The sequence below is a fragment of the Trypanosoma cruzi genome, genomic scaffold (genome assembly GCF_000209065.1).
Source record: "Trypanosoma cruzi strain CL Brener 1047053517177 genomic scaffold, whole genome shotgun sequence".
NCBI lineage: Eukaryota > Euglenozoa > Kinetoplastea > Trypanosomatida > Trypanosomatidae > Trypanosoma > Trypanosoma cruzi.
In genome coordinates, this window is record NW_001849490.1 from 46147 (window position 1) to 72769 (window position 26623).

The 26623-nt window shown below is 57.3% G+C and overlaps 4 protein-coding genes and 4 pseudogenes across 4 annotated transcripts, besides 16 other annotated features; all 8 read left to right on the forward strand.

The window, feature by feature from the left end:
* Tc00.1047053511851.5 (trans-sialidase, putative) lies at positions 1 to 442 on the forward strand (the record flags this gene model as incomplete). The annotated part of the gene is made up of 1 exon (XM_806809.1): positions 1 to 442. A coding segment is annotated over one exon (442 nt), but the record flags the coding sequence as incomplete, so codon positions are not given.
* Positions 1 to 18873: a sequence feature (areas not merged during assembly with more than two copies in the genome that could not be assigned to a particular haplotype).
* Positions 2041 to 12504, forward strand: Tc00.1047053511851.10 (dispersed gene family protein 1 (DGF-1), putative; the record flags this gene model as incomplete). Its single annotated transcript, XM_806806.1, has 1 exon — positions 2041 to 12504. One exon carries the CDS (start codon positions 2041 to 2043, stop codon positions 12502 to 12504), a length of 10464 nt encoding a protein of 3487 aa, XP_811899.1.
* Positions 6963 to 7032: a microsatellite.
* Positions 13731 to 13751: a sequence feature (AT_rich).
* On the forward strand, positions 14563 to 16155 carry Tc00.1047053511851.20 (annotated as a pseudogene).
* Tc00.1047053511851.30 lies at positions 17509 to 19599 on the forward strand (annotated as a pseudogene).
* Positions 18874 to 19748: a sequence feature (heterozygous, non-Esmeraldo-like haplotype).
* Positions 19749 to 19752: a sequence feature (areas merged during assembly that could not be assigned to a particular haplotype. This can correspond to areas where the two haplotypes were merged or to regions with more than two copies in the genome that were merged during assembly.).
* Positions 19753 to 20759: a sequence feature (areas merged during assembly that could not be assigned to a particular haplotype. This can correspond to areas where the two haplotypes were merged or to regions with more than two copies in the genome that were merged during assembly.).
* Positions 20536 to 20558: a microsatellite.
* Positions 20760 to 20764: a sequence feature (heterozygous, Esmeraldo-like haplotype).
* Positions 20765 to 21371: a sequence feature (areas not merged during assembly with more than two copies in the genome that could not be assigned to a particular haplotype).
* Positions 21372 to 22091: a sequence feature (areas merged during assembly that could not be assigned to a particular haplotype. This can correspond to areas where the two haplotypes were merged or to regions with more than two copies in the genome that were merged during assembly.).
* Positions 21417 to 21437: a microsatellite.
* Positions 22092 to 26623: a sequence feature (areas not merged during assembly with more than two copies in the genome that could not be assigned to a particular haplotype).
* Tc00.1047053511851.37 (mucin TcMUCI, putative) lies at positions 22689 to 23090 on the forward strand (the record flags this gene model as incomplete). The annotated part of the gene is made up of 1 exon (XM_806808.1): positions 22689 to 23090. One exon carries the CDS (start codon positions 22689 to 22691, stop codon positions 23088 to 23090), a length of 402 nt encoding a protein of 133 aa, XP_811901.1.
* Positions 22803 to 22978: a microsatellite.
* Positions 23431 to 23462: a microsatellite.
* Positions 23579 to 24517, forward strand: Tc00.1047053511851.44 (annotated as a pseudogene).
* On the forward strand, positions 25030 to 25416 carry Tc00.1047053511851.50 (mucin TcMUCI, putative; the record flags this gene model as incomplete). The annotated part of the gene is made up of 1 exon (XM_806807.1): positions 25030 to 25416. The coding sequence occupies one exon, from the start codon at positions 25030 to 25032 to the stop codon at positions 25414 to 25416; it is 387 nt and encodes a 128-aa protein (XP_811900.1).
* Positions 25135 to 25304: a microsatellite.
* Positions 25752 to 25783: a microsatellite.
* Tc00.1047053511851.61 lies at positions 25900 to 26623 on the forward strand (annotated as a pseudogene; the record flags this gene model as incomplete).

Here is a 26623-nt window from a genome sequence, read left to right on the forward strand (position 1 = left end):
GGCGAAAACAACAATTCGCCTACGGCCGCTGTTGCAGGAGCAGGTGAATTTGGGACAACGCACAGCGAGGATTTCTTCACTACGGAAGTGGAAAGCTCGATGGGGGAGGAAGAACAATCCGCGCCGGAGGAGGGAGCAAACCCAACAACCCTGCAGTCAAGGGAGACCAATGGAGATGGGGATGCGCAGCCAGTACAAGAGAGCGTGGCGCCTCTGGCTGGAAGTGAGGGGTTGCTGCCCAAACAAAGCGAGGCCCCTGTTCCAGAAAATAACCACTCCGAATCCGGGAGCGGCGCGAGCCAAGAGGACCGCCTTGCCCTGCTCAACGACCGCGAAATTGATGCTGCATGATTGGAATGTCGACAGCACTGCGCGTGTGTGCGTGTCTCGGGTGTCGATGCTTCTTCTTCTGGGACTGTGTGGAGCTGTGGCAGTCTTGTGAGGCAACGAGTGTGGAATTGCGACTCCCGACGGAGAATAAGTGCCGCTTTTCTTGCGGTTTTGATGCTTTTTTTTCCTTAAAAAAAAAAAATTTTCCGCTTCTTCAGTTTTTCTTTCTTTTTTTTTTTCGAATACTCAGTTTCTTTTTTTTTTTTATGGCCGTTTGCTACAATCCGTTGTGAGTGACGTGTTTCCGACTTTTGTTTCCCTTTTTTTGACCACACGCGGTGCCGGCGTCACTGCTGCGCGTCCGGCGGACTGCACAAGAGGAGGAGTGGAGGAGCAGGCCGGATGCCGCATGGAATATAAGGGATTTTGTGTGGGCTGGTGGGAGGGTACAACCTTTTTTTTTCATTACCTTTTTTGTTGTGCAGGGAATATGCATACGTCTCCGATTGTCTTGTGCTGCATGGCACATGAAAGTCCTGCCGAATCAATTTTTCTTTTGGTTCTGTTTCCCAGGAGTCATGACGGACTCTCACCCTTTTTTTCTTTTTGATTTCTTAAATCCCTGCGGCTTCTTTTCGTTGTTACCGTATCCACTGTCACTGAGTGCTTCCGTTTCATGTTTTTTACTGCTGTCTGTGCTGCGGACATGTCCCCATTTCTTCTCTTTCTTTTCTGCTAGAGGCACCGATGGCCCGCGACGACGATTGTTTTTGCACCCCTCTGCGATGGCACGGGGTGACTGGGCGTCGGCCTGCTGAGTGCACTCGGAGGAGAGCGGATGGTGTGCGCCGTGCCTCACTGTGAGTGTGGAACACCAATCCGTCGGGGAAGGGAGAAGTAAAGGGCTGCGGTATGTACTTGGATTCACTTATTCCCTCTTCGCGGTTGTGTGTGTGCTGAGCGCATTGCTTTTAGTTGCGGTGCGACGTGGGTGGCGTGGCTTCTGCGTGTGTCTTCTTGCATGCGCTGTGCGGCGGACTTCTCTTCCCCATGACACCGCTCTTGTGTGTGCGAGTGGGGGGAGAAGAGATGTGTGAGGAAGCGAGCGTGGGTGGCTGCCGACCCGCCTGCAAATCCGGGCCATCCACACACGTGCCTTTTCTTGACGGTCTTTTGCGGCTCTCAGGCCGTGGAGAGGGAGAGGATATGAAGGGTTTGCCTTGGTCAGGAGGAGGATGAGTGGGGCGATACCGTTCCGTGGTCTTTTTTTTTTTGGCAGCCGATGCGGAGCACATACGTTTGGGCAGTTGTAGAATGAAATTTTGATGCTGTTCCGTGCATACTGCACAATTGCCGTTACTTCACAACCAATCCGCGGTGCGATTTTGAGCTGTGCTGGCCGATGAGGGGAGAGCGATGGTGTCACTGAAGTGATTGGATCTCCGCGCCTTTGTGTTGGTGGTTGTGCTGTGGTGGGGACTGTCTGTGACCGGATGCTTCTGCGTGCCCCTGTGTTTGGTTACTGTTGCTGCCGCCTCTTTCTTTTCTGACTGTGCAGTTAGAGATACTTTGGTTTGACCAGCACAACTATCGTTTCAAGGCATTAGGAATTAATTGCTGTATTAGTAGTATTAGAATTGGGATAACGATCTGGCGGAATCGTGTCGCTGGATTTTCCATCTGCATAAAGGGATTTGCTAGACAGGAGGAATGGTCGACGGGTCGAGAGCGACACACCACGACAGACCTGTTGATACTTGTTTGGGTTGGTGGATGTGGTGTGCGGTGGGTGCGTTTCCGCGCAGCCGGCACCGCGAGCGGCACAGTGCCATTGCGGCTGTGCGTGTGGCGCTGCTCGTTGTGTTGGCGCTGTTTGCTGCTGCTGCGTGGATGACTGCTGTGCATGCGGTGGTGTTGCGACTGCGGGGCGGCACGGTGGACAGAGCCATCACGGTTGGCCGCGCCGTGGACACGGTGCTGATGGACGGCGTGTCCATCACGAACGGCGTGGCTGTGGTGTTCGACGTTGCGGCGATGCTTCCCGGCACACTGCGCATCGAACTGAGTAACTGCGTGTGCGACGGCGGTGCGCAGATCTACGTGCGGGGCTACAGCGGCGAGCCGGCGAGTGACTGGAGCCTGGAGGTGAGCGTGAGCGGGCTGTCCGGCGGCTACTGCTCGCTTGTGTTTGTGCACAACCTGCCGGCACACACGAACGTGACGGTCCGTGACTCGACGATTGTGACGGCGGGGCCGATGCGCTACTCGCAGCTGAGCGGGCTGACGGACGCGGTGGCGTCGCCGCTTGTGCTGCACGCGATGTCGCTGTTGCAGACGCAGCTGCGTGTGAGCAACACTGTGCTGAGGTCGTTGGACGCGGGCGGGTCGGCGGTGTACGTTGGCGGCGGTGTGGACCTGCTGTCGAGCGCGGTGGTGCTTGACGGCGTGTCGCTGGAGGCGTCGGGCGGTCCTACCGCTTCTGCGATGCATGTGGCGTCCTCGTCGCGTCTCAGTCTGCGGAGCCACTCGGTGTTCTCCGTGACGAACGTGTCGGTTGTGAGCAGCGGCGGTGGCATTGTGCTTGGAGAGCGCCTCGCGGTGGTTGATTCGGTGCTGCGCTTCGTGGGCGTCGAGGGGTCTGTTGCGTCGTCACTGGTGCGCTGCGACGGTGGGACGGTCGGTGGCGGCGGGTGGCTGGAGCTGCACCACGTGTGGGCGGTGGGCGAGGCTTCGTCTGTGGCGTCGCTGTCGGGGGTGACGCTGAGCGGCGGCGCCGTGTCGATTGCACGCTGCGCTGCCACCGGCGCGACACTTGTCTCCGGGCTGACGATCACGAGCGGCGTCGTGTCGGTGCAGTGCAACCGTGCCGGCGGCCGGGTGCTGGAGAGCAGCGGCGACTACCGCATGGCCGGCCTGCCCTCCGTGAGCGTGGTGCCGTGCGACGGCTGTGCGGCTGCGCTGGCGTGCTTTGATGCGCTGACGGCGTCGTTCTCCGACTGCGTTTGCAGCTGCCTTGCCGGCGGCGTGGGCGACGCGTGCCTGCCGTTCGACCTGCCGGTTGCGAGGTCCGGCGGCGGTGGCGGTGCGCCGGACTGCGTGAGTGGCGTGACGCTGACGGAGTCGGTGAAGGTTGGTGGCGGGCGTGCGACGGCGTGCTTCGACTCGGTGGTGTTCAGCGGGCCGATCACTGTGGCGGTGGACCTGCGCTCGATGGATGTGTTCGCTGACGCGCTGAACGTGACGCTGTGCCACTGCTTGCTTGCGGGCGGTGCGCAGCTGCGGATTGGCGGCCTCAGCGAGAGCACGGCGCGCCTGATGCCGCACGCTTTCGTCAACATGACGAACGTGACGTCGCTGGAGGGCACGATTGTGCTGCATGGCGCGATGCCGCCGAACTCGAGTGTGCTGCTGGCGAACTCAACGCTGCACGCGACTGTTGGCGGGTCGCAGTACGTGTCGACGACCCGTGGCCACGAGGGATCCCGGTACGGCCCCGCGCTTGTCCTGGACGGCGTCCGGCTTCTGTCGACGCGGTTTGTCATGACGCGGTCGACGCTGGTGTGTGGCGGTGCCTCGTGCGCTGCGATCCTCGTGGAGCGCGGCCTCGGCATGCACCTGTCCAGCGCCTTCTACATGGACAACTGCGTCGTTATGTCGCGGGCACACGTAATGTACGCTCTTGCGTCGGACCTGCGTGTCAGCGGCGGCTCCGTGTTCTCCATACAGAACAGCTCGTGGATTGCGTCGAGCATTAAAATCTACGAAGGTGCGTGTGTGTTCAGAGATGTTGTTTTGGATGGCGGCAGCGTGCTGCAGGTTGTGTCCAGCACTTTTCGTCTCGGCTTCGCCATGCTCATTGCAGAAACGCTTACCGTGACTGACGGCAGCTGGCTGGTGCACCGCGACAACGAGTTCCGCACTGCCTACGTTGTGTACGTGGAAAAGGAGAGCGGCGTGGCGTTCCGCGATCGGAGTGTGTGGTCGATACTTGACAACAAACTCACGTACGGCTTGTTCTCGTCGACTCATGCACACATGACAAGCAACTGGTCACCGTCATCCGACACGCGCCCGATCATCTACGGCATGTGCAACGAGATAAGGGGCTCTCCTGTGACGGATTACGGAGAAGAGCTCAATATTGGAGTACCCGTGACGGTGTTGGACTGCGGTGCGTGCACCGTGGACTCCGTGTGCTTCGCAGCGAGGACGAGCAGCATCAGCGGCTGTGAGTGTGAGTGCGCTGCTGGCGGCTACGGCGACACGTGTCTGCCAGCTGCTGTTCCGGACGGCCTTGGGCCGCTTCCGCTCCCTGACGCGAAGGACACGGAGGTCCGCTGCGTGCACGGTGGCAGCATCAGCTCCGTGGACTATCCTGATCCCGGTGTGCGTGGTCTGTGCTTCGTCAGCGTGACCTTCACCGCCGCGATTGTGCTGGACCTGTGGAGCTTCGACGCGCCAGAACAGACACTCAACATCACGCTGCTGCAGTGCGTCCTCGCGGGCCTGTTGATCAGGGGGAGTGGTGCACATGTGCAAGTGAACGTAGCATCCTCGATGCTGGATTCTGGTGAGTTGGAGCTTGAGGGTGATTTTGGTGCTAGCTCCCAGATACTTGTGGCGGGTAGTACGCTTGTGACGAAGTCGGATTACGCCATTTCCTTTTTTGGGTTTACTTTTGGTGCAAACTCGACGCTGCTGCTAATTGACAACCGCATCGAGGGAAATGGTTACGCAGTTTATTTTAATGATGCTCTTGTTGTTGATGGTGGCGGGATCATCGTGAAGGGAAGTACGTTGAGGGTAACGGGTGGGGTTGACAGTTCTGAGACTGCTATTTATTTTGACGTTGTTGATGTGAAGAACGGCGGCTACATTGACGTGGAGAACAACAAGATGAACGCGGTCAATGGCGTTTATCTTTTTGGAGCTACCACCGTGGGCTCCTCAGGGCTGCTGCGAGTGGCGGACTGCACATTTGTTGGCAAGACGGAGTTTTCTGATTTCACGCTGTTGTATTTGGACGGTTCGGTGACTCTCGAGGGCGGTGCGCAGTGGCGTGTGGAGGGTAACAGCTTGAGCACAGATTCGTTATTAACTATTTTGTATTCCTGGCACAAAATTCAGCTGTCAGACAACGGCACCACCGTGGTGTTTGCACACAACCGTCAGGTGGACTCGAGGGCTTTCTTCAGTTTTTTTCCGTCGAGCATTATCGTGACATCACCCGCGCGGTTTGTGGTGGGGTGCAACCTGCAGGACGATGAGGAGGTGTCGTACGAAGGTGTGTTTCCTGAGGAAGTGGTGGTGTTCAGGTGCGGCACATGCAACGACGACGCGGCGTGCCACATGCCTGGGACGGAGTCGGTGGACCGCGGCTCGTGCTCGTGCAGCTGCAAGGACGGATGGCACGGCGCGTCGTGTTTTCCCTTCGAGGTGCCCGACACGGTTGTGCTGCCCGTGCCGGAGAGAGCCGTGGACGGCGACACGAGCTGCGTGGTGAACCAGACGCTGTCGAGCCTTACGCTGAACATGTGGGAGACGCGCCATTGCTACGTGGGTGTGACATTCAGCGGCGTGGGTGCTGCGCTGACGTTCTCCCTTAACAGTATGCCGCTGCATCTCCCCATCAACATCACGCTCACTGGGTGCACATTCCTTGACGGGGCTGTGCTGCAGTTTGTTGGAGATGTTGAGGTGGCCGAGTCATCCGGCGTCCTGATCCGCGTGAGCCAGACGGTGATGCGGTCCTCTGTTGTTTTGTTTGCAGCTGCTCTTCCGCAGCACTGCGACATTGCCGTCACGGAGGTTGACGCGGTGCAGTCCTCCGCGGTCCATTTGCCGGACACAGTGAACAACAAGATGAGCGTTGTGATGCTGTACGAAGTTTTGTTGGCTGCTTCCTCGCTGTTGGTCAGCAACGTAAATGCGCATGCATCGAAGCGTGATGCGTTTGGTTTGTACTCGACCGGGACGCTGACGCTGGTGCGTGGCAGCTCGCTGTACACGCGGTACTGCAGCTTCGATGGGTACACACACCTGTTTTACTTGGATATCCTCAGTGTCAGCAATCGCTCTGTTTTTGCGTTGCTCAACAATACAGTGTTCTTCGGGAAAAGCCTTCTTTATCAGTACCGTGGCTTCAGCGTGTCGGATCACAGCGTGTTGCGCGTGGTGGGGAACAGCGGCTCCGTGTCCTATGCCATCTTTGCAGAAGAATTGTGGACCGTTGAGCAGTCAAGCTGGCTGGACTGGCGCGACAACGATGTGGGAGTGGGTGCAATGTTCTACGACACTGAGTCCGATTTTGTGATTATCGACGACAGCAGTGCGGTAACGCTGACTGGCTGCAAGATGGGCTCGACGGGGTTGTCGAGGCCTCTGCTATCGCAGGCTGACGCCGGCTACCGGTTCGTTGCTGGGTGCCTGACGGTCGCGGGACGGGAGGTGACGACGGCAGCTGAACTGGAGCTCCACGGCATCACCAACGTGACGACGGTTGCAGTGTGCGGTGAGTGCACGAAGGACGGCGACTGCTTTGCTCCGCTGACGACGGCGGTCATTGACTGCAAGTGCCAGTGCGCTGCTGGAGGGCACGGCGATGTGTGTGTCCCGGCGCCTGTGCCTGCTGGGCCGCCACCACCGCCACCGCCGCCAGTGCCGCCCACACCGCCACCACCGCCAGTGCCGCCACCACCGCCGATTGGTGAGTGCATCAGCGACATGGTGTACCCCGAGGTTGCGCAGGCTGTGGGCGGCGGGCTGTCGTGGCTGTGCTACCGCAACGTGACGTTCAGCGGGGGCGGCATGAGCCTGACGGTGCTGATTGGTGCGATGACGGGCGACGTGGTGAATGTCACGTTCGATGGATGCACGTGGAGGGACGGCGCTGTGCTGTTGCTGTTGGGCAACGCGCACGCCGCTGTGGGGTCGCTGCAGATCGTCGTCACCGGCAATACATTCATTGACGCGCTGCTCAGCCCGGAGGGTGTGTTTCCACCGCGCACGAACATCACGATCTGCGGGAATCGCTTCACTGTCACGAGGCTGGTCCCTCGGTCGGGTTTGGACGTTAGGAAGCCGTCGTGTGTTGCGATGAATGAGCTGGCGATCAGCAATGACTCCACGGTGGTGCTGAGCGGCAATGTGTTTCATAGCGTGACGGCATCGTTAAGCGCCATTCACGTTGTTGAATCTGCGCTGAGGGTGTCGTGGCACTCCCTTTTTGCGGTGATTGGCAACACGTTTCATGCGGCTGGCGGTGACGGTACGCTGATACATCTTGAAGGGTCTAGCGAGTCCTCATCGCTGAGTGTACTGAACAACTCTGCTGTAGTGATTCGAGGCAATCTTGTGTCGAGGTCGGTGAAGCACTTCATTTTATTTTTCTGGGCCTCACGTGTGGAGTCTCTGTCAGCGGTCGTTTTTCGGGGCAACGACATGCAGGGAAGCTTGGTTGTGTTTTATTCAGCTTTTTCTACCCACATTTACTACAACTCCTGGCTGCAGTTGAGCGGCAACCTCTGCCGTGAATCCCCATCGGAAGCCTTTGCTGTTTTTAACCCCACGGTGAATCTCCGTGACTCCACGGTGTCTGTGTCCCGCAATCGATTCATGTCCAGCACGGGCACGCCGACAGTTCTGCGGATATCCACCGGGCCCCGCGATCTCACAAACGGAGCGATTGTGGCCGCGTGCAACAGTGTGAACAGTGAGGGGGCGAACTACAGCATCCCGTCCGTGTACAATGCCACCATTCTGACCTGCAGCGACCCATGCACCCTCTTGGCGTCGTGCTTCCCTGCGTACACGACGACGGTCTCGAGTGATGGCTGTGCCTGCACGTGCGCTGAGGGCGGCCACGGCGATGCGTGCCTGCCCGTTGCTGTTCCCGAGCTACCGAGCACCGACGGCGCCGACTTGTGCGTGCGCGACGTGCGTGTGGGTGTGGAGGAGAGCGCCGGCTTCGGGACGTCGTTGGCGTGCTACGTCGGTGTGACCTTTGCGGCGGACGTCGTGGTGGACGTGGAGTCGATGTCAGGGAGCGTGCGCAACGTGACGCTGGCGAACTGCACTTTTGTGAGTGGAGCGAGCCTGTACGTTGTTGGGTGGCGTTCCGACCCGCCTGCTGGCGAGCGTGCTGATGTGTTGATCAGCGGGCTTGAGTCGCGCTCCGGCGGCGGCGTGGTGGTGGCGAACCGATTTCCGCCGGGCTCGCGCGTCACTGTGGTGGACTCGGTGCTGATCGCAGAGAATCGTGTTGCATACCGCGGCGCCCACGACCTTGGCGACGCGTCCGCGTGCCTCGTGTTGCACAACGTGAGTTTGACTGGGAGCGTGCTGACCATTGCGCGCACGCAAGTGAAGGCGGTTTTCCGCGACGCTGTTGGCGTGTTGTTTGTTGGCGGCGTGGCGCTGTCGTCGCGCGGTGCGCTGTACGTGGACGAACTTTTGGTGCAGACGGCGCTGGGGCTGTGTGTGTCGGTGGAGGGCGGTGTTGCTGCCAGCGGCGGCTCCGTGGTGGCGTTTGTTGACAGCGACTTCCTGCTGTGCAAGCACGCGGTGTCTGTGCGTGGGGCTGTGAGCGTGTCGGGCTCCATTGTGGCGTTTGTGCGGAGCGACTTTTCGTCGACGGGGGACTACGCGGTGGCGTTTTATTCGACAGTGAGCCTGGATGGCGGGTCGATGCTGCTGGCGAAGGGCAACGTGCACGACGGCGTCTCGAGGGGGATGCTCTACGCGGCTGGTGCCGTGACCGCTGCTGGGAGCACGCTGAGCTTTGTGCGCAACCGAGCGCTGCTGCCGCGGATGCTGTCGCTGAGCCTGTCGCTTGTGGCTGGGGCGCATTTGAGGGTGGCGTGCAATGACGCTGGTGGACGTGTCCTGTCGACGGTGGAGGAGTACGCAGCGGCTGGTTTTGGCGACGCTGGGAGCATCGACGTTGCTGGGTGCGACGTCTGCGACAGGGACACACACTGCTACGCGCCCGGGACGGCGTCGGCGAGCATGAAGAACGGTGTGTGCGTGTGCGTGTGCGGCAGCGGCGGGTGCGGCGAGGCGTGCGTGCCTGTGGGAGCTCCCGTGCTGCCGCCCGCTGTGGGCACTGCGTCGAGTGTGTTCTTCCGCGAGGGCGTGACGGTGCAGTCGGTGTTCGTTGTGCCTGCCGGTGCGAGCGAGGTGACGCTGCGCCACGTTGTGCTGGACGGCGTGAGTCCGGTGCTTTACGTGCCGTGGATGGCGCGGGACGGCGTGCGGATCGTTGTGCAGAACGTGTCGCTGCTGAACGGCGCCGTGCTGTACGTGATGGGCGGTGGAGGGTTGCGCGGTGCGGGGGCGGCGGGGAGCGACGAGGGCGGGCCGGTGGAGCTGTCGGTGTGCGATGTGGAGGCGCTGAACGGTGCGCTTGTGCTGACCGGCACGTTCCCTGCGGGGTCCGTGCTGACGGTGACGGACTCCCTGCTGGTTGCCGCGAGGCCGACGCCGCTTGTGTATCTTTCCGGCTCGCAGTCCTCGCCGTACGCACCGGTGCTTGTGCTATCGGGCCTGCGGCTCGTGCGGTCCGTGCTGGTTGTGTCCGGCGTGGCCCTCGTGACCGTAATGACTGGTGGGCGGACGGTGGTGGTGGATGGCGCGGTGCTGAAGCTTGTCGGTGGCGGCGTCGCGCTGGACGCGGCTGTGTTCGGCGGCGAATATGCGTTGTACGCGAGTGCGCGCGTGGTTGCGTCGTGTGGCGCTGTGCTGCGCGTGTCGGGGAGCCAGGTGTACGCCGCGCATGGGTTGGTGTTCGACAGCGGGGTGGAGGCTAACTTGTCCGCCGTCGTAGTGAACGACAACGCCGGTGCGCTGACCGATGGCGCGCTGCTGGAGCTGCGGGGGTCGGCGTCGTTTGTGTCCGGGTCGTGGCTGTCGGTGCGCGGCAACAGCATCAGTGGCAGGCTTCTGTCGGTGCCGTCGTACCCGCGGAGTGTGGATCTCGTGCAGAGCACGCTGACGCTCTATGGGAACGCCGGCAGTGGGCCCGTCGTGATGGACGGCACCGTTGCCCTCGGAGGCGCCGGCCGGAAGTTTGTTGTGGGATGCCTGACGCTCAATGGGCAGGCACTGCAGCCGATGGAGTACAGGTCTGCCGGCATCATCGGGGAATTTCGCCCCGTGGCGTGTGGCGTGTGCGACGCCGACGTGCACTGCTTTGCTGCTGCGACGATTTCGATGTCGGGGTCGTGCGGCTGCCGCTGTGCTGAGGGCGGGTACGGGCGCGATTGTCTGCCGGTGTACCTGCCGCACGTGGACGGGTGCAACCGCACGCCCGCCCTACCGCTGCTGAGCCACACGGCGACGCTGACGGAGACGCGCAGCCCGACGCCGACATGGACGCCGAGTCTGAGCACGGCTCACTACAGTCTGACGCATTACGGGCCGACGAAGACCCTGCAGGTGACGGAGACGGTGGGGCTGTCGCCCACGCGGACCCCGACGGCGTCGGTGAGCGGCACGCTGTGGTGGAGCGACGTGGCGTGCCCGATGCTCGCCGTGACGACGACGGCGGCTGGTGGAAGTCTGACGCAGAACGACATTCGCGGCGGTGGGAGCACCGTCCCGACGCGGCTGGTGGTGGCGCTGCCGCCGCCGTTTCGGTGGACACGCGACCCGCAGCTCGGCACGCACCTGAGCTTTGTGCCTGTGTCGACAGCACGGCCGCGCGGCTTTGGCGGTCCGTGGGGAGCGATGCTGAGCAACGCGACGTGGGTGCGCAGCGCGACGAATCCGTCCACTGTTCTGGAGCTGGCTGTGCCCGTGCACCGCGGTTACTTCATTGGTGCCGACGAGACGATAGTCATTCGCTGCGACGCTGCGGCGGTGTCTGGCGGCTGCAAGGGTGTGCTGCTTGGGTCCTTCACGATCAGGTCTGACACGCTGCCCGCAGCTGCCAGCGCCCTCTCGGCGATCACCGGCGTCGTTGCGGGTGCGGCGGCTGTTGCGGTGGTGGTGACGGGCGGGCTGGGCTCCGTCCTGGAGATGCAGGCACTCGGCGTGTTCGCGAGGATGTCATGTGCCTCGGCGCAGGAGCGTGCGAGCACCGTTGCGCTGCCGTACTTCCTGTCGGTGTTCGCTGCCCTTGACCCGCTGTGGATGGTGGTGGGCAACGCGCTGCTTGCCGCTGTGTTCGGGTGCGTGCACTGCGGTGTGACGGCGGCCTTCCAGCGGTGGCGCGGCGTGGACGCGGCGAGTGCGTGGGCTGCGATGCGCTTCCCGAGTCTGACGTACGTTGTGGCGCACGCGATGCATCTCGGCATCTTCTTCGGCTCCGTGCTTGCACTGGCGATGCCCGACGCCCGCGTGCGGCACCGCGTGATCGGTGTCGTTGGCGTGCTGTACGGTGCGGCGTTTCCTGCTGGCGTGTGCTACTTGATTGCCCGCCACACGGGCGCGAGCTTTACGAGGTACTGGCAGTTTTCGAGGAAGCCGCTGCACGAGCGTCAGCTGTACCCCGTCGGGTATTGGCACCCCGCGGCGCAGCAGCGGATGTACGGCGGCATGCTGACGAACATGAGGGGCAGCCACGTGTACTGGTGCGTTTTCCAGCTGTCGGTGCTGTGTGTGGTGTGCCTGATTGCGGCTGTGCACTCGCCCGTGGGAGGCTGCCACGTCCAGTACTTCTGCATGGCGGCTGTGCTGCTTGCGGGTGCGGGCGTGGTTGCCCTCACGAACATGATGCGCTCGGCCTTCCTGACGGTGATGCATACTGCGAGCTTTGTGCTCCTTGCTGTGCTGTGCGTGGTCAGCGCGGCCAACCATCTTGCGCCGAGCGACGGCGGTGTGAGGGCGTACGCGGCTATCGTGCTGCTGCTGACGACTGTGCTGCTTGCGGTCACTGTGTACGGCGTCGTTGTGTGGTACATGGAGGACCGCCACTGGCAGGAGCTGCGCGAGCCGAGGCGTGGAGGGCTGGAGGCGCTGCTGCGCGATGACGAGGAGAGCGACGAAGAGACGCAGAAGCTCCACGAAATGACTTCATCGTCATACGCCTCAGGCACCACCGTTGCGTCGTCGTACCGACCACCCGCACCGCCATTGCAGCCTGTGGCCGGTGACACCCGCTCAGACGCACTGAGTCTTTTTGACCGTCCATCCAGTGCGAGCTGCAGCACTAATTATGTTCCTCTGGACACGTGAGGATGGTTTGCTGGACGAAAGAATTACCGCATTTTCTTCTTTTTGAGGTGGAAGGGCACCGCCCCACAACAGTACTGTTACGCGGCAAGAAGACACAAAGCCCCTCGCAGATGCGGCATAAAGTGGATGCGTCTGGCAGGGATCTTTTATTTTTCCATTATTCATAGATTGATTGGGTGATTGATTTGTTGCTTTTATTTTATCGATTATCGACGACAACGGATTATCGAGCTATCACGCTAGCCCGGGGCGGATGCGTAACGTGTGTGTGTGCGTGTGTTTTGCGCCCGCCGCTGCAGCACCGAGTATGGGGGCTGGTGCTCTCTATTTCATATCTGTTCTCAGTAGTGACGACGTGCTCGACGATGGTGCTGGTGTGCGGGCCATAGGATGCATTTAGGAAGGCGTTAGGGAAAACAATCGATGAAGCCTTTCTGTGACGTGCCACCTCCTGGAGGTTGTGAGTGTGCGTTGCTGGCTGACATGAGGGAGGGCGTGGGTGCCACGGCTGTGCGGCTGCGCAGCCACTTATCGGACTCTGAAACGGCGTTGTCGCTGTTTTTTCCGTGCATCGTTTCTATTTTGTCCATATTTTTGCATGACTCTTTCTCCTGTTCCACGATGACTGTGTGGGAGGGCATGCTTGTCACTTTTTACACTTCTGATGTTGTGTAGAAAGAACAGCGAGAGAAGGAACGAGGAATTATGCGGAATGACTTGTTACTTTATATGTAAGTATGTATTTATGGACGTATTTCTGTGGATTATTTTATTTTCCTCCTATTTTTTTTTAAAGTCGCTAAATACGTGTTTAATTGTTTGTCTTAGTACGGCCACACACGGGTAGTTTGGGCCGCGGATATCTTTTATTTTTGTGCCATTTTGTGTTATACGCTGACGCGGGCACGTGCGGCAGGCATCCACTCTCCACAGCATGGCGTTTGGTATTTTGGAGTCATCCCGGATGTAACGCCGGCACCACCGCCGTGGCATGCATGGGAAAGTAAGATTTAACGCGGGATAGCAAAAGATATTGTGCTGCACATGTGCCTGCTGCATTTGTTCTGTTGAGGAGGTCTTCAATTTAGAAGAAGAGGGGTGCACACTGCACGACTCCGTGGCTTGGAGGAGTTATTACCCCCTTTTTAGATATATTTTTTGTATGATCCCTGGCCCCACTCGTGTCTGCTCCGATTGCTTCCCCTGAGTGAAGCTGCGCCATGGCCATTATTATTATTATTATTTTTGGTTGTTTGCGGGAGGAAAAACACGTTGCGAGTGACGAAACCACACGTCATGCATGCGGCGTCCAGGGAGGTACGTATTTGAGGTGGGGTGCACATATGTGGATGTCATGTGAGAAGGAACGGGGGTTGAATGCCCAACCGTCACTCCTTTTCTGGAGAGTGTGCTCCTATTTTTTTTTTGTCGCCCTTTTGTGTCAGGGCACGGCGAGATTGGACAGCACCGTCCCACGAAAGACCCTGCACACATACAAACTCTCATGCCACCGTCGCCCCCGAATTCGGGAGTAAAACCCAAATTGCTGCTGCTTTTTGCATTGGCGCAATTATTTCCGTTTATTATTAGCTGACGCCGTTCTGTCCGGCGTGCCACTTTGATTGGATTGTGTGGGATTGCTCGTCAACGCTATCGAACAAAACAGGCTGAAACATTCGCGTATTTAACCGCCGTCTTGCGCGCACGTATTTTTTTCACTTGTTCTGTTGGTGTGCACTCAAACAGCGAGGAGTCCGGAACTATGCGTGCGTGGATTTTTTCCTGCCATGTGAACTGCGAGCAGCACCGAGGGGCTGTCACTTTGATTCGGTAGAGTTGTTGTGTCTCTTTCCAGGGTTGGCAGGGAAATTCCATGCAGCCAGCTACTGCTGGTGTGTTTTTAAATGTTGTCATTCCATGCGAATAATTTGCTTCAGCGAGTGAGGGTGTTGGTTGGGTTTGTGTGCGCTCTGATTCTGTTTGCTACTTTGTGCGGGCACGCAAAACTTGAGAGGTGGGAAGATGGAGCGGGGCGGTGCATGGCCGCGTTCCAGACTGATGGTGCTCGCCTCGGACAAGGGAAGGGCCGTACTCGTGGGAGGAGGATGAATCCACTCGTGACTGCTACGTGAACTGTGAGGTGGAGCGAGTGTGGCGGATTGTCAAGGGCGATCTCACCGAATGGTTCAGCACTGACGGTGAGCCCTACTTTACGCCTGGGCGGCATCTCTTGGTTGGAACGCCCGGGATCGGGAAGTCGATGAGTGCCGGCTCGTACCTCCTCTACCAGCTGCTGCACTGCGATGTCGAGAAACTCCAATTTGATGTCTACAGTTTTGGTGGAAGCACGACGTACGTGTGTGACAAGGCCATCAAGACGGTGACAAGACACGTGGGTAAAGGAGCATCCAAGGACGTTTTGTGGGATTGTGTGATGAAAGGGCATATTTTCTACGATGTGACAGAGAAAGGGACACCGCCAGCGGAATATTTTGTGTCTAGCACCGGATGGGGCATGAGTGTGGTGTCACCCCCAAACGTGGGCAACTGTGACGAATGGGAGAAGCAAGTAAAAGCCGGGCGAATCATCATGAATTGCCCCGCCGAGGTGGATGTGAAGGCGATGTGCGTTTGTATGAAGCGAGGTCTGAAACCAGATGAGCAAGTGGAATACTGGAAGATGGTCGAAGAACACATGGAAAAAGTGGGTCCGATTCCACGTTACATCTTTGATGCGAAGAAGTTCGTTGCACACTCTGCTGCCATTGAGGATGCCTTGGATGGGATCAAGTCTCGGGATGGTGAAAGGCACTTTGCACATCGGGAGTGAGGCTGTGGTATTCTGGGGATCCGCCTCAAAAGGTTGTGAGTGTTGTCCGAGCAAGAGGAGAAGTCGGCGCTGAGGGGTTTCTCAACGCACCGATATCTGTTTGCCTCGTGCGTCGAATACCGCACTATTTTGGGAGACGCGATGAGTGATGGGGATTTAGTTCTGTTGCTAGTATTGGGGAAGAGGAATACTCTTTTGTCTGAATGCATGGGAGGGTTTGACTTGCGCGCCTTCATGTTTGGAGTGAGTTTTTCAGTGCATTATTAGAGGAACTCAAGGAGCCGGGCCCACCAGCACGTCGTGGAGGACGGTACGCAGTGCTGAAGGCGATCCCTGAAGGGCACCCCACCTAGTTGTATGTGGATCGGCTGCAATGGAATACCACGCAAATAGTACTATAAAGCATCGGCTGCTGTGCATACCGGCGGTTGGAAAGTTTTTGCTGGTGGACGCCTTTTTCTTCGTGGAGCCAAATCCAATAACGCTGGTTGGGCTGCGGATGACTACGGCGGGTGGGCACCACACCACCGCCAGCACTGTGCGGCAGTTCACCGAGTGTCTGGCGGCGTATTTTAATGGTTGGGAGGAATTACCCCGAGACATGTCGTGGGAGATTATTTATGTGCGGCACAACGAGGGTTGGCTGGCAGAGACGTGGTGTCGTCAATTCAGATAGTGTGAGCGACGATGAAAGCCGTGAAATAGCGGGGCTTTGGAGGGAGGAGATGCACCAGTACCAAGTGTCAATATCATCTGGGGCTTTGGAGGAGACGCAGCTCTCCGAAGTGAGGAATAGCCACGGAAATGGGAAAATAGATTAGGAAATTGCAAGTGAACGAGACAGCTTGATTTATGGTAAAAAATATTGTGGGATATATAAATTTTTGGATGCTTTTCTGAGCATGCGGTGCGGGTGCACCAGCACCATGCGGCAGCACCGCACGCGAAGGCCAGAAACGTCCAACGCTATCGAACATAACAGTGACAGAATAAATTAGGGAGGGAAAGGGGTTGTTTGTTTTTTGGTGGAAAACGTTGGGTGATTTTCATATAGTATGTTAATTGTGTGTGCGCATACGAGGCATAATTGGAGAATTGCCCCGGAATGAGGGAATCATTGTGGCTGGCGGTGTCACGGTGTTACTGCATTGTCCATTTCCTTCTATTGTGTTCTGAGGCCCATCACTAACAGAAGCATCTTAAAGGGATTGCCGAATAAGTTGTATTGAGGAAATGGTTCACTCCGTGTGACCACATGGAGTGAGGCGGCGCGTCGTGGATGGATAAGGATCCGCTTCCGCGTGTGGCTCTTTGGGCGATTGCTCGGTGTGCGTTGTGTGTTGGCTGCGGTGTGTGGCCGTATCCCGTTGGCCGTGGGATTGAACTGGAGGTGGTGACGGTGTGTCTCTTCTCCTCTTCCATTGGTGTGTGGCTGTTGGCGGTGTGTGCGTTTGTTGTGTGGAGGGCCGAATCCTCTCACCCGCGAACTGACGGCACTGCGATGGTGTGTGTGAGTGAGAGGGCTGGTGTGGAGTCGCCGGACGGGATGAGGGCCGTGGCGGTGCTTTTCCCGCCTGTCTTTTGTTTCTTCCGTGTGTTTTTTGCTGCTTCTTGCTTTTTTCCTTGTCATCCTCTCTTCTGTGTTCCTGCGTGGAGTGGCCGCATGCTCACGGGCCATGTTGATTGTGAGTGCCTCTTGACGGCATCCATTCATCTCCCTCTCTCACTGTCTGTCTTTCCCTGTTGGGTGTGGCGTGTTGCACCGCGTGAGGGCTGGCCCGCACACACCGACGGCCCGCCGTGACTTGCCGTGTTGCTGCTCTTTTCTGTGTGCGATGGTTCTCCGTGCCGTCCCTTCCAGATTGTCTCGTGCTCCGCTCTATGCGTGGGCACTCTGCTCCGCTCCCCGCTGACGTGTCTGATGTATTGCCGCTGTCGCTGTCTCCTCCACTTGTTGAACACACACATAGAGGGAAAACAAGCGCGAATCGCTACTGTGAAATTCGAAGGCTCTGAAAGGACCAACAGCACACACACCGCCCACACACACACATATTTATATGCTCTCACGTGTTGCTGCAGTGAAGGCACCCCGCACACACAACCGTCGCCGCGTGACCGGATCCAGCGGAAGGAGGAGGGAAGGAGGAGAGAGTGAGCCGCAGAGGCCCAGCATGTCCCGGCGTGCGTTTACTTCCGCGGTTCTGCTTCTCCTTGTTGTGATAATTTTCTGCGGCGTCCGTGAAGCTGCGTCCGCTTATGGAAGTAGTGGGGAAGGCCGTTGATCCTTTTCAGGGAACGACATCGGCGCCCTATAAATGGCAAGAAATGACTGGATCTGAGGCGGCAGCCGGATCGCTTCGTGTTCCCAGCCTTGCTGAGGTGGCTGGCGGTGTGTTTGCCGTTGCTGAAACTCAGTGCAGTGAAATGGACTGAGCTTGCGACCATGCTGCGATTGCATCAACGCACATTGAGACGGGCGGTGGTGACTCAAAGGCGATCTCGGCGATGGATGCAGGCGTTTCTCTCATAGAACTTGTGGATGCCGCCATTGGTACGATCAGGACACGAGAAAGGATGCAGCCAACGACAATTGTGAGCGGCGACAGTATCTACATGGCCCTTGGGGACTACAAGAAGAAGACGTTTGGGGGTCAGGCTGCCGATGCAGATGGCTGGAGGCTTTTACTGAAGAGGGGAACTCTCACTGAGGATGGTGGGCAGAGGAAAATCATGTGGGGTGATATCCGTGCGGTGGACCCTGTGGCCATGGGCTTACTCAATTCCTGAAGAGGGTGATCGGTGGCGGAGGATCGGGTGTTGTGACGAAGAACGGTTACCTTGTGCTTCCCATGCAGGCAGTAGAAAAGGATGAAAGGAGTGTTGTACTGTCCATGCGTTTCAAAATGCGTATAGAAGCATGGGAGCTCTCGTCCGGTACGACAGGTAGTAACTGCAAGGAACCATCAATCGCGAAATTGGAAGGAAATCTAATTTTGATTACTTCTTGCGCTGCCGGCTACTACGAAGTATTCAGGTCCATTGACTCTGGGTTACGTTGGGAAATGAGTGGTAGGCCAATCACTCGCGTGTGGGGCAACTTGTATGGTCGAAAAGGGTATGGCGTTTGCTGTGGCCTCACCACCGTAACCATTGAGGGAAGGGAAGTGCTGCTTGTTACCACGCCGGTGTATTTGGAGGGGAAAAAAGGTAGGGGTCGGCTTCATCTTTGGGTGAGGGAAGGTGCACGTGTGCATGATGCTGGGCCGATATCCGATGCAGCTGATGACGCTGCTGCCAGTTCCCTGTTGTATAGCAGTGGGAGCGATCTGATTTCGTTGTACGAGAATAAGAGTGAGGGGTCATACGGTCTTGTTGCCGTGCACGTGACTACGCAGCTGGAGCGGATAAAGACTGTGGTGAAGAGGTGGCAGGAGTTGGATGAAGCCTTAAGAACGTGCAGACCCACTGCCACCATCGACCCGGTGAAAAGGGGCATGTGTAGTCGTCCCATTCTTACTGACGGGCTTGTTGGCTATTTGTCTGGTCTGTCAGCTGGGAGTGAGTGGATGGACGAGTACCTCTGCGTGAACGCGACTTTTCATGGGACGGTGAGAGGGTTCTCCAATGGAGTGACGTTTGAAGGACCCGGAGCAGGGGCGGGGTGGCCTGCTGCCCGAAGTGGACAGAATCAGCCGTACCATTTCTTACACAAAAGGTTCACTCTAGTGGTGATGGCGGTCATCCACGATGAGCCGAAGAAACGCACCCCCATTCCTTTGATTCGTGTGGTGATGGATGACGGGGACAGGACTGTGCTATTTGGTGTGTTTTCACCCATGATGGGAGGTGGATGACTGTAATTCATAGTGGCGGTAGACAAGTACTTCCAACAGGGTGGGACCCAGGAAAACCGTGTCAGGTGGTGCTGCGACACGACACGGGCCATTGGGATTTGTACATTAACGCGAGGGCGGCTTACCTTGGCACCTACAAGGGGTCTCTTCTCCAAACAAACAGTATTTCACACATCCAATTCCGCGGGGAGAGTGGGTAAGTTGCAGAATCCAGCCATTTGTCACTCTTCAACGCCCGTTTGTATAACCGAAGACTCAATTCCAAGCATATGAGATGGCTCATGGTCGGCGAGGCAGGCCAAAAATACGATGATGGCAGCTCTTATTCTGCGAGTGCGTCGGAGGAAGGAAGCAGAGGCGGCAGCTCCAATTCTGAAAGTTCATCGCAGAAGGAAAGTGAGGAGGTGAGCTTTTTGCATGAGAATGTGTCTTGGGTGCTGTTACTTCTGCTGGGGCTTTGCGGCTCTTTACTGATATTAAAACGGCGTTGTTGCTGTCTCCGGCGGGACGAAATATTTTTTCTGCGCTTTGCTTTGAAATATTTGAAGACTTTTGTGGACGATTTTCATTTTGATTTTTGTTGGAAGACGTTATATAAAAAGTAATGTCTGGGTCTCCGTCTGCGGTTACCGACGTGGAGACGTGTTTTTTTTTTTTTTTCCTTTCTTTCCGTTAACTTTGTAGTCTTGCGAAAACAACTGGAGTTGCGGATTGTTTTCTTCCTAACGATTACTGGGGGCTGGTGGCACTTTGCGCGGCGCCGGTGCGTGTCGGTGAAAATGAAGGGTGAGTGCTGGTGGGTGTGTGGGAGCAGCGAGTAAAGTGTTCCGGTGGAATATAACCGATGAACGTTCGGGGGGGTTAATAGGCCGAAGTAAATACATGGATGCCTACACACAGGGACATATGTGCGTGCATGTATCTATGTGTGTGTGTCTTCTTCTTGGCGCCAAAGAGACACACGAATTTTAGAGGTCCCACGAGGATCCTCTGCGAAAAGTTGTATTTATTGACTTGTTTTGATTTTCATTTACCTCTGAGTATAAATGAGGATGGCGTTGAATTAAAATTCTTCCATTTTTTTTTTTTACTTCTCAAAAAGAGATTGTTTAGTGATTTTTTTTTTTTTTTGCTTTCCTCCTTTGGCTGCTATGCCGTCTCGAATGTCATCCGCTTTCTTCTTTCTTTTTGGAGCTCTGCCGTTTATTTCTTTCTTCTTTTTTTTTCACACGAGAGGGCCCGAGGAGCGGGAGATGCGACGCTTCGCCGCACCCGACACTTCAGCGGCTGCTCTTCTGCATGATGCTATTTTTTTTTTCTTTTGTCTCCCTCTCTCTCTCTCTCTGTGTGTGTGTGTGTGTGTGCGTTCTCTACCCGTGTGCGAGCTTTTTTTCTTTTTGCACCTTTGATTCTACGTGCTGGTCCTATTTGGAAGCATCTGCTGGTGTCTGCGTGCGCACAGCGCTCCCCTGTGTTTGGCCGCCCTGCCTCTGCATCCCGTTCCCGCTGCGTACGTGGCGTCGTTCATCTCGGGCCGGGGGCAGTTGCGACGGTGAAAACTTTGATATTTCATTGATTCTCGGCAGCGACGGATTGTCGAGCCGCCGCGTCGGCCCGGGGCGGATGCGTGGCGGGTGTGTGTTTCACTTTTTTTGCCGCGACGTCCTCTGCGGGTGCCGGGGGTCTCTGATTTTAAAGGACTCCACTCGGCGGTGGGGGCGGATGTGCGGGCCATTGGATTTATTTGGTGGAAAGTGAAGGAAAGAAGGTTGAAACGGATGTGACATGTGGGTAGCCGCGTCCCGCACGCTTTCCCCAGCGCTGTCACTTTTTTTTTTTGTTATTTTGAGGAGTTTTTGAGGGGGGAGGAAGCGATTGCGATGCGCGTGTTGAACTTTAGAGCAAAGGCTAGCGGGATGGATGTGTGGCCAGACGGGGCCGAGTGGCAGACGACGCGTTTTTCCGGCCCACTCCATTTCTTAATGGATTTGTTTTTGCCTTCAAAAGAAAAGAAAAACGTGTTGGGAGGCGGCTGGTGCAGGTGCATTTTTAGATTTATTTTGCCGTCGCCCCGCTCCGACCCTGCCGCCCGCTACGTGGTGAGGGGTCCGGCGGTTGCGGGGCCGCAAAGGCTGCCACCCGCGACCTCGCAGCGAACCGACTGGTGCCTCATAAAATGTTTGTCTCTTTTCTCTTTTCTTGAAGCTTGCACTCGTGTGTTTAGCGTGTGTGTGTGTGTGTGTGTGCAATGCGTGCTTGATGCGTCTCCTCTGAGGTGTGGGGGCTGCTGGGTGTGTGCCGAGCCAGGCTGCCACCTCTCTTTTGCGTAGTATCTCCTTGTGGGGCTGGGGAACGAGGCCGCAGCCGGGGGCGCGCAGCTGGGGAGTTGCCGCGTCGTTCTTCCACGGACCGGGAGGGTGCAGAGAGCTGCGGCTACGCGACGTTTCACCGCAACACCACGACGGAGCCCACGCCAATAAGCCTTGCGGATGTTTTGACTGGCACGCGCTGTTCCTCTTGGCGCCATTGTTTCCCTACCCCCGAGCTTCGGTGCAGACTCTCTGTCGATACTAGTTGCTATCGATTGCGGACACACCCATTGATTGAAGCGGCCGACACCCCAGCCCATTGCAGGTGCTTCTGGCATTACTGCCGCACCGCCCCAACAGCTGGTGCAGTGGGACTGGGGACGAGAACACGGCAAAAAAATTTCAGTCAGATGGTACTGGCAGCCCTGTCAGCGTCTCGCCGACCAAAACGACCTACCCACACCACCAGCGAGCACAGGAATCGCCGGGACAGGGAAGGCATTGAGGGAGTGTCAGGACACCAGTTGTTTTCTAACATCACTCTCAGTGAAACAGCCGGAAGAATTCACGACAACATCATTCACTAAAAACGAAAAAGGAACAACGACCACCGCCGACAGATACAGCAGTACCGTGGCCTCCCACACCACCTCCCCTTTTTGCTCTTGCATCTTCCTGTTACGCGTGCTGCTGCTGCTGCGGTGGTGGCTGTGCGTGCATGAAGTGGTGTGCGCCGAATATGAACTAAGGCCGAATGCAACTGAACTGTTTTTGTGATGAATATTGGCTGCACTTCCCGTGGACCAACAATTCTCGTGGTGTGCGGGGATATCTTTCCCTTTGTTGTTGCTTTGGCTTTTTGGGCTGCTGTGTGCGCTGCATCTATTCTCGTGTGTGTGTGCGTACTCTCCGTGAGGGGTGCAGACACGACGGACCGCTCTCGCCGTGTGTGCATGCGGTGGAGCCTTGTGTGCCGCTCCTGTTTGCTTCTCCCTCTTCCATCTGTGTGTGTGTGCCTGCTGCCGTGGATTGGAGTGTGTGTCGTGCGTGGTGTGCGGCGTACGGTGCATGCCTGGCTGCTGCTCTCTCCTCATGTGGTTTGCCCTCTGTGTGTGTGTCTGCCGCACCTCTCGTCTCCCCTGTTGCTCTCCATGTCCCTCACTGTGCAGATAAGCTCCACACCACTGAATGACCACACTCACGATGATGACGTGCCGTCTGCTGTACGCCCTGCTGGTGCTCGCACTGTGCTGTTGCCCGTCCGTGTGCGTGACAGCAAGTGGCCAGAAGGCTGAGAAGGAAACTACCACTACGACTACAACAACGAAGCCACCAACTACGACGACCACGACAACAACGAAGCCACCAACTACAACGACCACGACAACCACGAAGCCACCAACTACGACGACCACCACGACCACTGCGCCGGAGGCAACAAGCATTACGACTACAGAGGCGCCAAATACGACGACCACCCGTGCGCCGTCAAGTATTCGCAGAATTGACGGCAGCCTCGGCAGCTCTGCGTGGGCGTGTGCCCCGCTGCTTCTCGCCGCATCCGCGTTGGCGTACACCACTCTGGGCTGAAGAGGTGTGTGCGGGCTGTGCGAGCACTCAGCCACGGGGACATGTGTACGTCTACCGTGGTCCGATGTATAAAGTAAGAGTACTTATGATGATTGTGTTCTGCTTTGCTTGCTTCTGCTGCCGTGCTGTGTGCTCCGCGTTGTGCACCACATCCGTCACGTTGAACGCATCCCAGACACACTAATATGCATGCGCACTGGAGCCTTGGGTTTGTTTTTTCTTGTTCTTTAATTCTTTTTTTAATCCTTTTTTTCGTTGTTCCTGCTTTTATAGCTTCTGTGTTGTGGGGCGGTGTGCGAGTTCTGCAATTGTACTGATTCCATCTGTCTCATGTTGTGTTTGTTGCTGCTGCTGCTGCTGCTGGGCTGCTGCCGTTTGTTTTTGTGCGGTGGCTGTGCGTGGTGTGGCGGTCGTATTTCTCTCTTTGTTTTCGCTGCGTTGACGGGGAGTTGGTTTGTGCTGGAGGCCGCACGCAAGTGACGGGAGTGATGGCGATGATGGTGCCTGGCCGTGTGCTGCTGGTGTGTGCCCTCTGCGTGCTGTGCTGCGGTGCCAGCGGTGTCGGCCGATGCTGGGGATTATGATGTTTCTTGTGGTCATGGAACTTTGTGCGGAATTGGAGTTGGTGTTGACGGTGAACCCTCCGCCCGGTTGGTAGTCATGCATCTACTGGAGGTACAAAGGGTGAATGTTTTCAGGGAGGTGGAGGTGACTCTCCGGGTTCTGCTGCACCCGCTTGCACATCGTCACCTGCCGATGCGGAAGAGTCCGAGGGTGGGACTTTAAATGGCCCCAAGAAGGATGTATCCCGTGTTGAGGAGGACCCCGATGCAGCGCAGGACCCGCTACAACCAGGTCTCACGTTGTGTCGGCAGCCGAGGTGATGGCGGCACAACCGTGAAGGAAGAAGTGACTGGTGTGGAGAGCAGCGACACTGCTGACTTGCCCCCAACGAGAGCCACGCACCACAAGCAGCACGACCAGTGACGGGGGAGCCGGAAGGCACAGGGAAACGGGCAGCATCGAAGGCGTTATCAACGCCAGCAGAGGGACGAGGGATATCAGGCGCGACGGATCAAAAAGTGGACTCACCAAAGGAGGAAGCCGCGTGCAGCGCAGGTGCCACAAACAGTCGGTCACCTGTCGGTCAACAACAAACCGAACCTTCATCTCCCTCTACGAGTGGAAGTACTTCGACTTTGACTCCGGAAGAGGAACCCGCTGGGGAGCCCCATTCCAGCAATAACCAGCCATCTGGTGACGCGGTACCGAAGGAAGGAACGCAACATGAAGGTCTTGCTGGCGGCGAAACGCAAGTATAGCCCGCAGCTACTAACGACGAATCGATTGGAACAGCACCGACTGGCGACGGCGACATCAGTACCGTGGCCTCCCACACCACCTCCCCTTTTTGCTCTTGCATCTTCCTGTTACGTATGCAGCTGCTGCTGCGGTGGTGGCTGTGCGTGCATAAGTGGTATGCGCTGAATATGAACTAAGGCCGAATGCAACTGAACTGTTTTTGTGATGAATATTGGCTGCACTTCCCGTGGACCAACAATTCTCGTGGTGTGCGGGGATATCTTTCCCTTTGTTGTTGCTTTGGCTTTTTGGGCTGCTGTGTGCGCTGCATCTATTCTCGTGTGTGTGTGCGTACTCTCCGTGAGGGGTGCCGACACGACGGACCGCTCTCGCCGTGTGTGCATGCGGTGGAGCCTTGTGTGCCGCTCCTGTTTGCTTCTCCCTCTTCCATCTGTGTGTGTGTGCCTGCTGCCGTGGATTGGAGTGTGTGTCGTGCGTGGTGTGCGGCGTACGGTGCATGCCTGGCTGCTGCTCTCTCCTCATGTGGTTTGCCCTCTGTGTGTGTGTCCGCCGCACCTCTCGTCTCCCCTGTTGCTCTCCATGTCCCTCACTGTGCAGATAAGCTCCACACCACTGAATGACCACACTCACGATGATGACGTGCCGTCTGCTGTACGCCCTGCTGGTGCTCGCCCTGTGCTGTTGCCCGTCCGTGTGCAGCGAAGAGGTTAAGCAGGACAATACCACTACGACTACCACAACAAAGCCACCAACTACGACGACCACTACCACAACAAAGCCACCAACTACGACGACCACGACAACCACGACCACCACGACCACGGCCACCACGACCACTGCGCCGGAGGCACCAAGCATTACGACTACAGAGGCGCCAAGTACGACGACCACCCGTGCGCCGTCAAGTATTCGCAGAATTGACGGCAGCCTCGGCAGCTCTGCGTGGGCGTGTGCCCCGCTGCTTCTCGCCGCATCCGCGCTGGCGTACACCACTCTGGGCTGAAGAGGTGTGTGCGGGCTGTGCGAGCACTCAGCCACGGGGACATGTGTACGTCTACCGTGGTCCGATGTATAAAGTAAGAGTAGTTATGATGATTGTGTTTTGCTTGCTTCTGCTGCCATGCTGTGTGCTCCGCGTTGTGCACCACATCCGTCACGTTGAACGCATCCCAGACACACCCATATGCATGCGCACTGGAGCCTTGGGTTTGTTTTTTCTTGTTCTTTAATTCTTTTTTTAATTCTTTTTTTCGTTGTTCCTGCTTTTATAGCTTCTGTGTTGTGGGGCGGTGTGCGAGTTCTGCAATTGTACTGATTCCATCTGTCTCATGTTGTGTTTGTTGCTGCTGCTGCTGCTGCTGGGCTGCTGCCGTTTTTTTTTGTGCGGTGGCTGTGCGTGGTGTGGCGGTCGTATTTCTCTCTTTGTTTTCGCTGCGTTGACGGGGAGTTGGTTTGTGCTGGAGGCCACACGCAAGTGACGGGAGTGATGGCGATGATGGTGCCTGGCCGTGTGCTGCTGGTGTGTGCCCTCTGCGTGCTGTGCTGCGGTGCCAGCGGTGTCGGCCGATGCTGGGGATTATGATGTTTCTTGTGGTCATGGAACTTTGTGCGGAATTGGAGTTGGTGTTGACGGTGAACCCTCCGCCCGGTTGGTAGTCATGCATCTACTGGAGGTACAAAGGGTGAATGTTTTCAGGGAGGTGGAGGTGACTCTCCGGGTTCTGCTACACCCGCTTGCACATCGTCACCTGCCGATGCGGAAGAGCCCGAGGGTGGGGCTTTAAATGGCCCCAAGAAGGATGTATCCCGTGTTGAGGAGGACCCCGATGCAGCGCAGGACCCGCTACAACCAGGTCTCACGTTGTGTCGGCAGCCGAGGTGATGGCGGCACAACCGTGAAGGAAGAAGTGACTGGTGTGGAGAGCAGCGACACTGCTGACTTGCCCCCAACGAGAGCCACGCACCACAAGCAGCACGACCAGTGACGGGGGAGCCGGAAGGCACAGGGAAACAGGCAGCATCGAAGGCGTTATCAACGCCAGCAGAGGGACGAGGGATATCAGGCGCGACGGATCAAAAAGTGGACTCACCAAAGGAGGAAGCCGCGTGCAGCGCAGGTGCCACAAACAGTCGGTCACCTGTCGGTCAACAACAAACCGAACCTTCATCTCCCTCTACGAGTGGAAGTACTTCGACTTTGACTCCGGAAG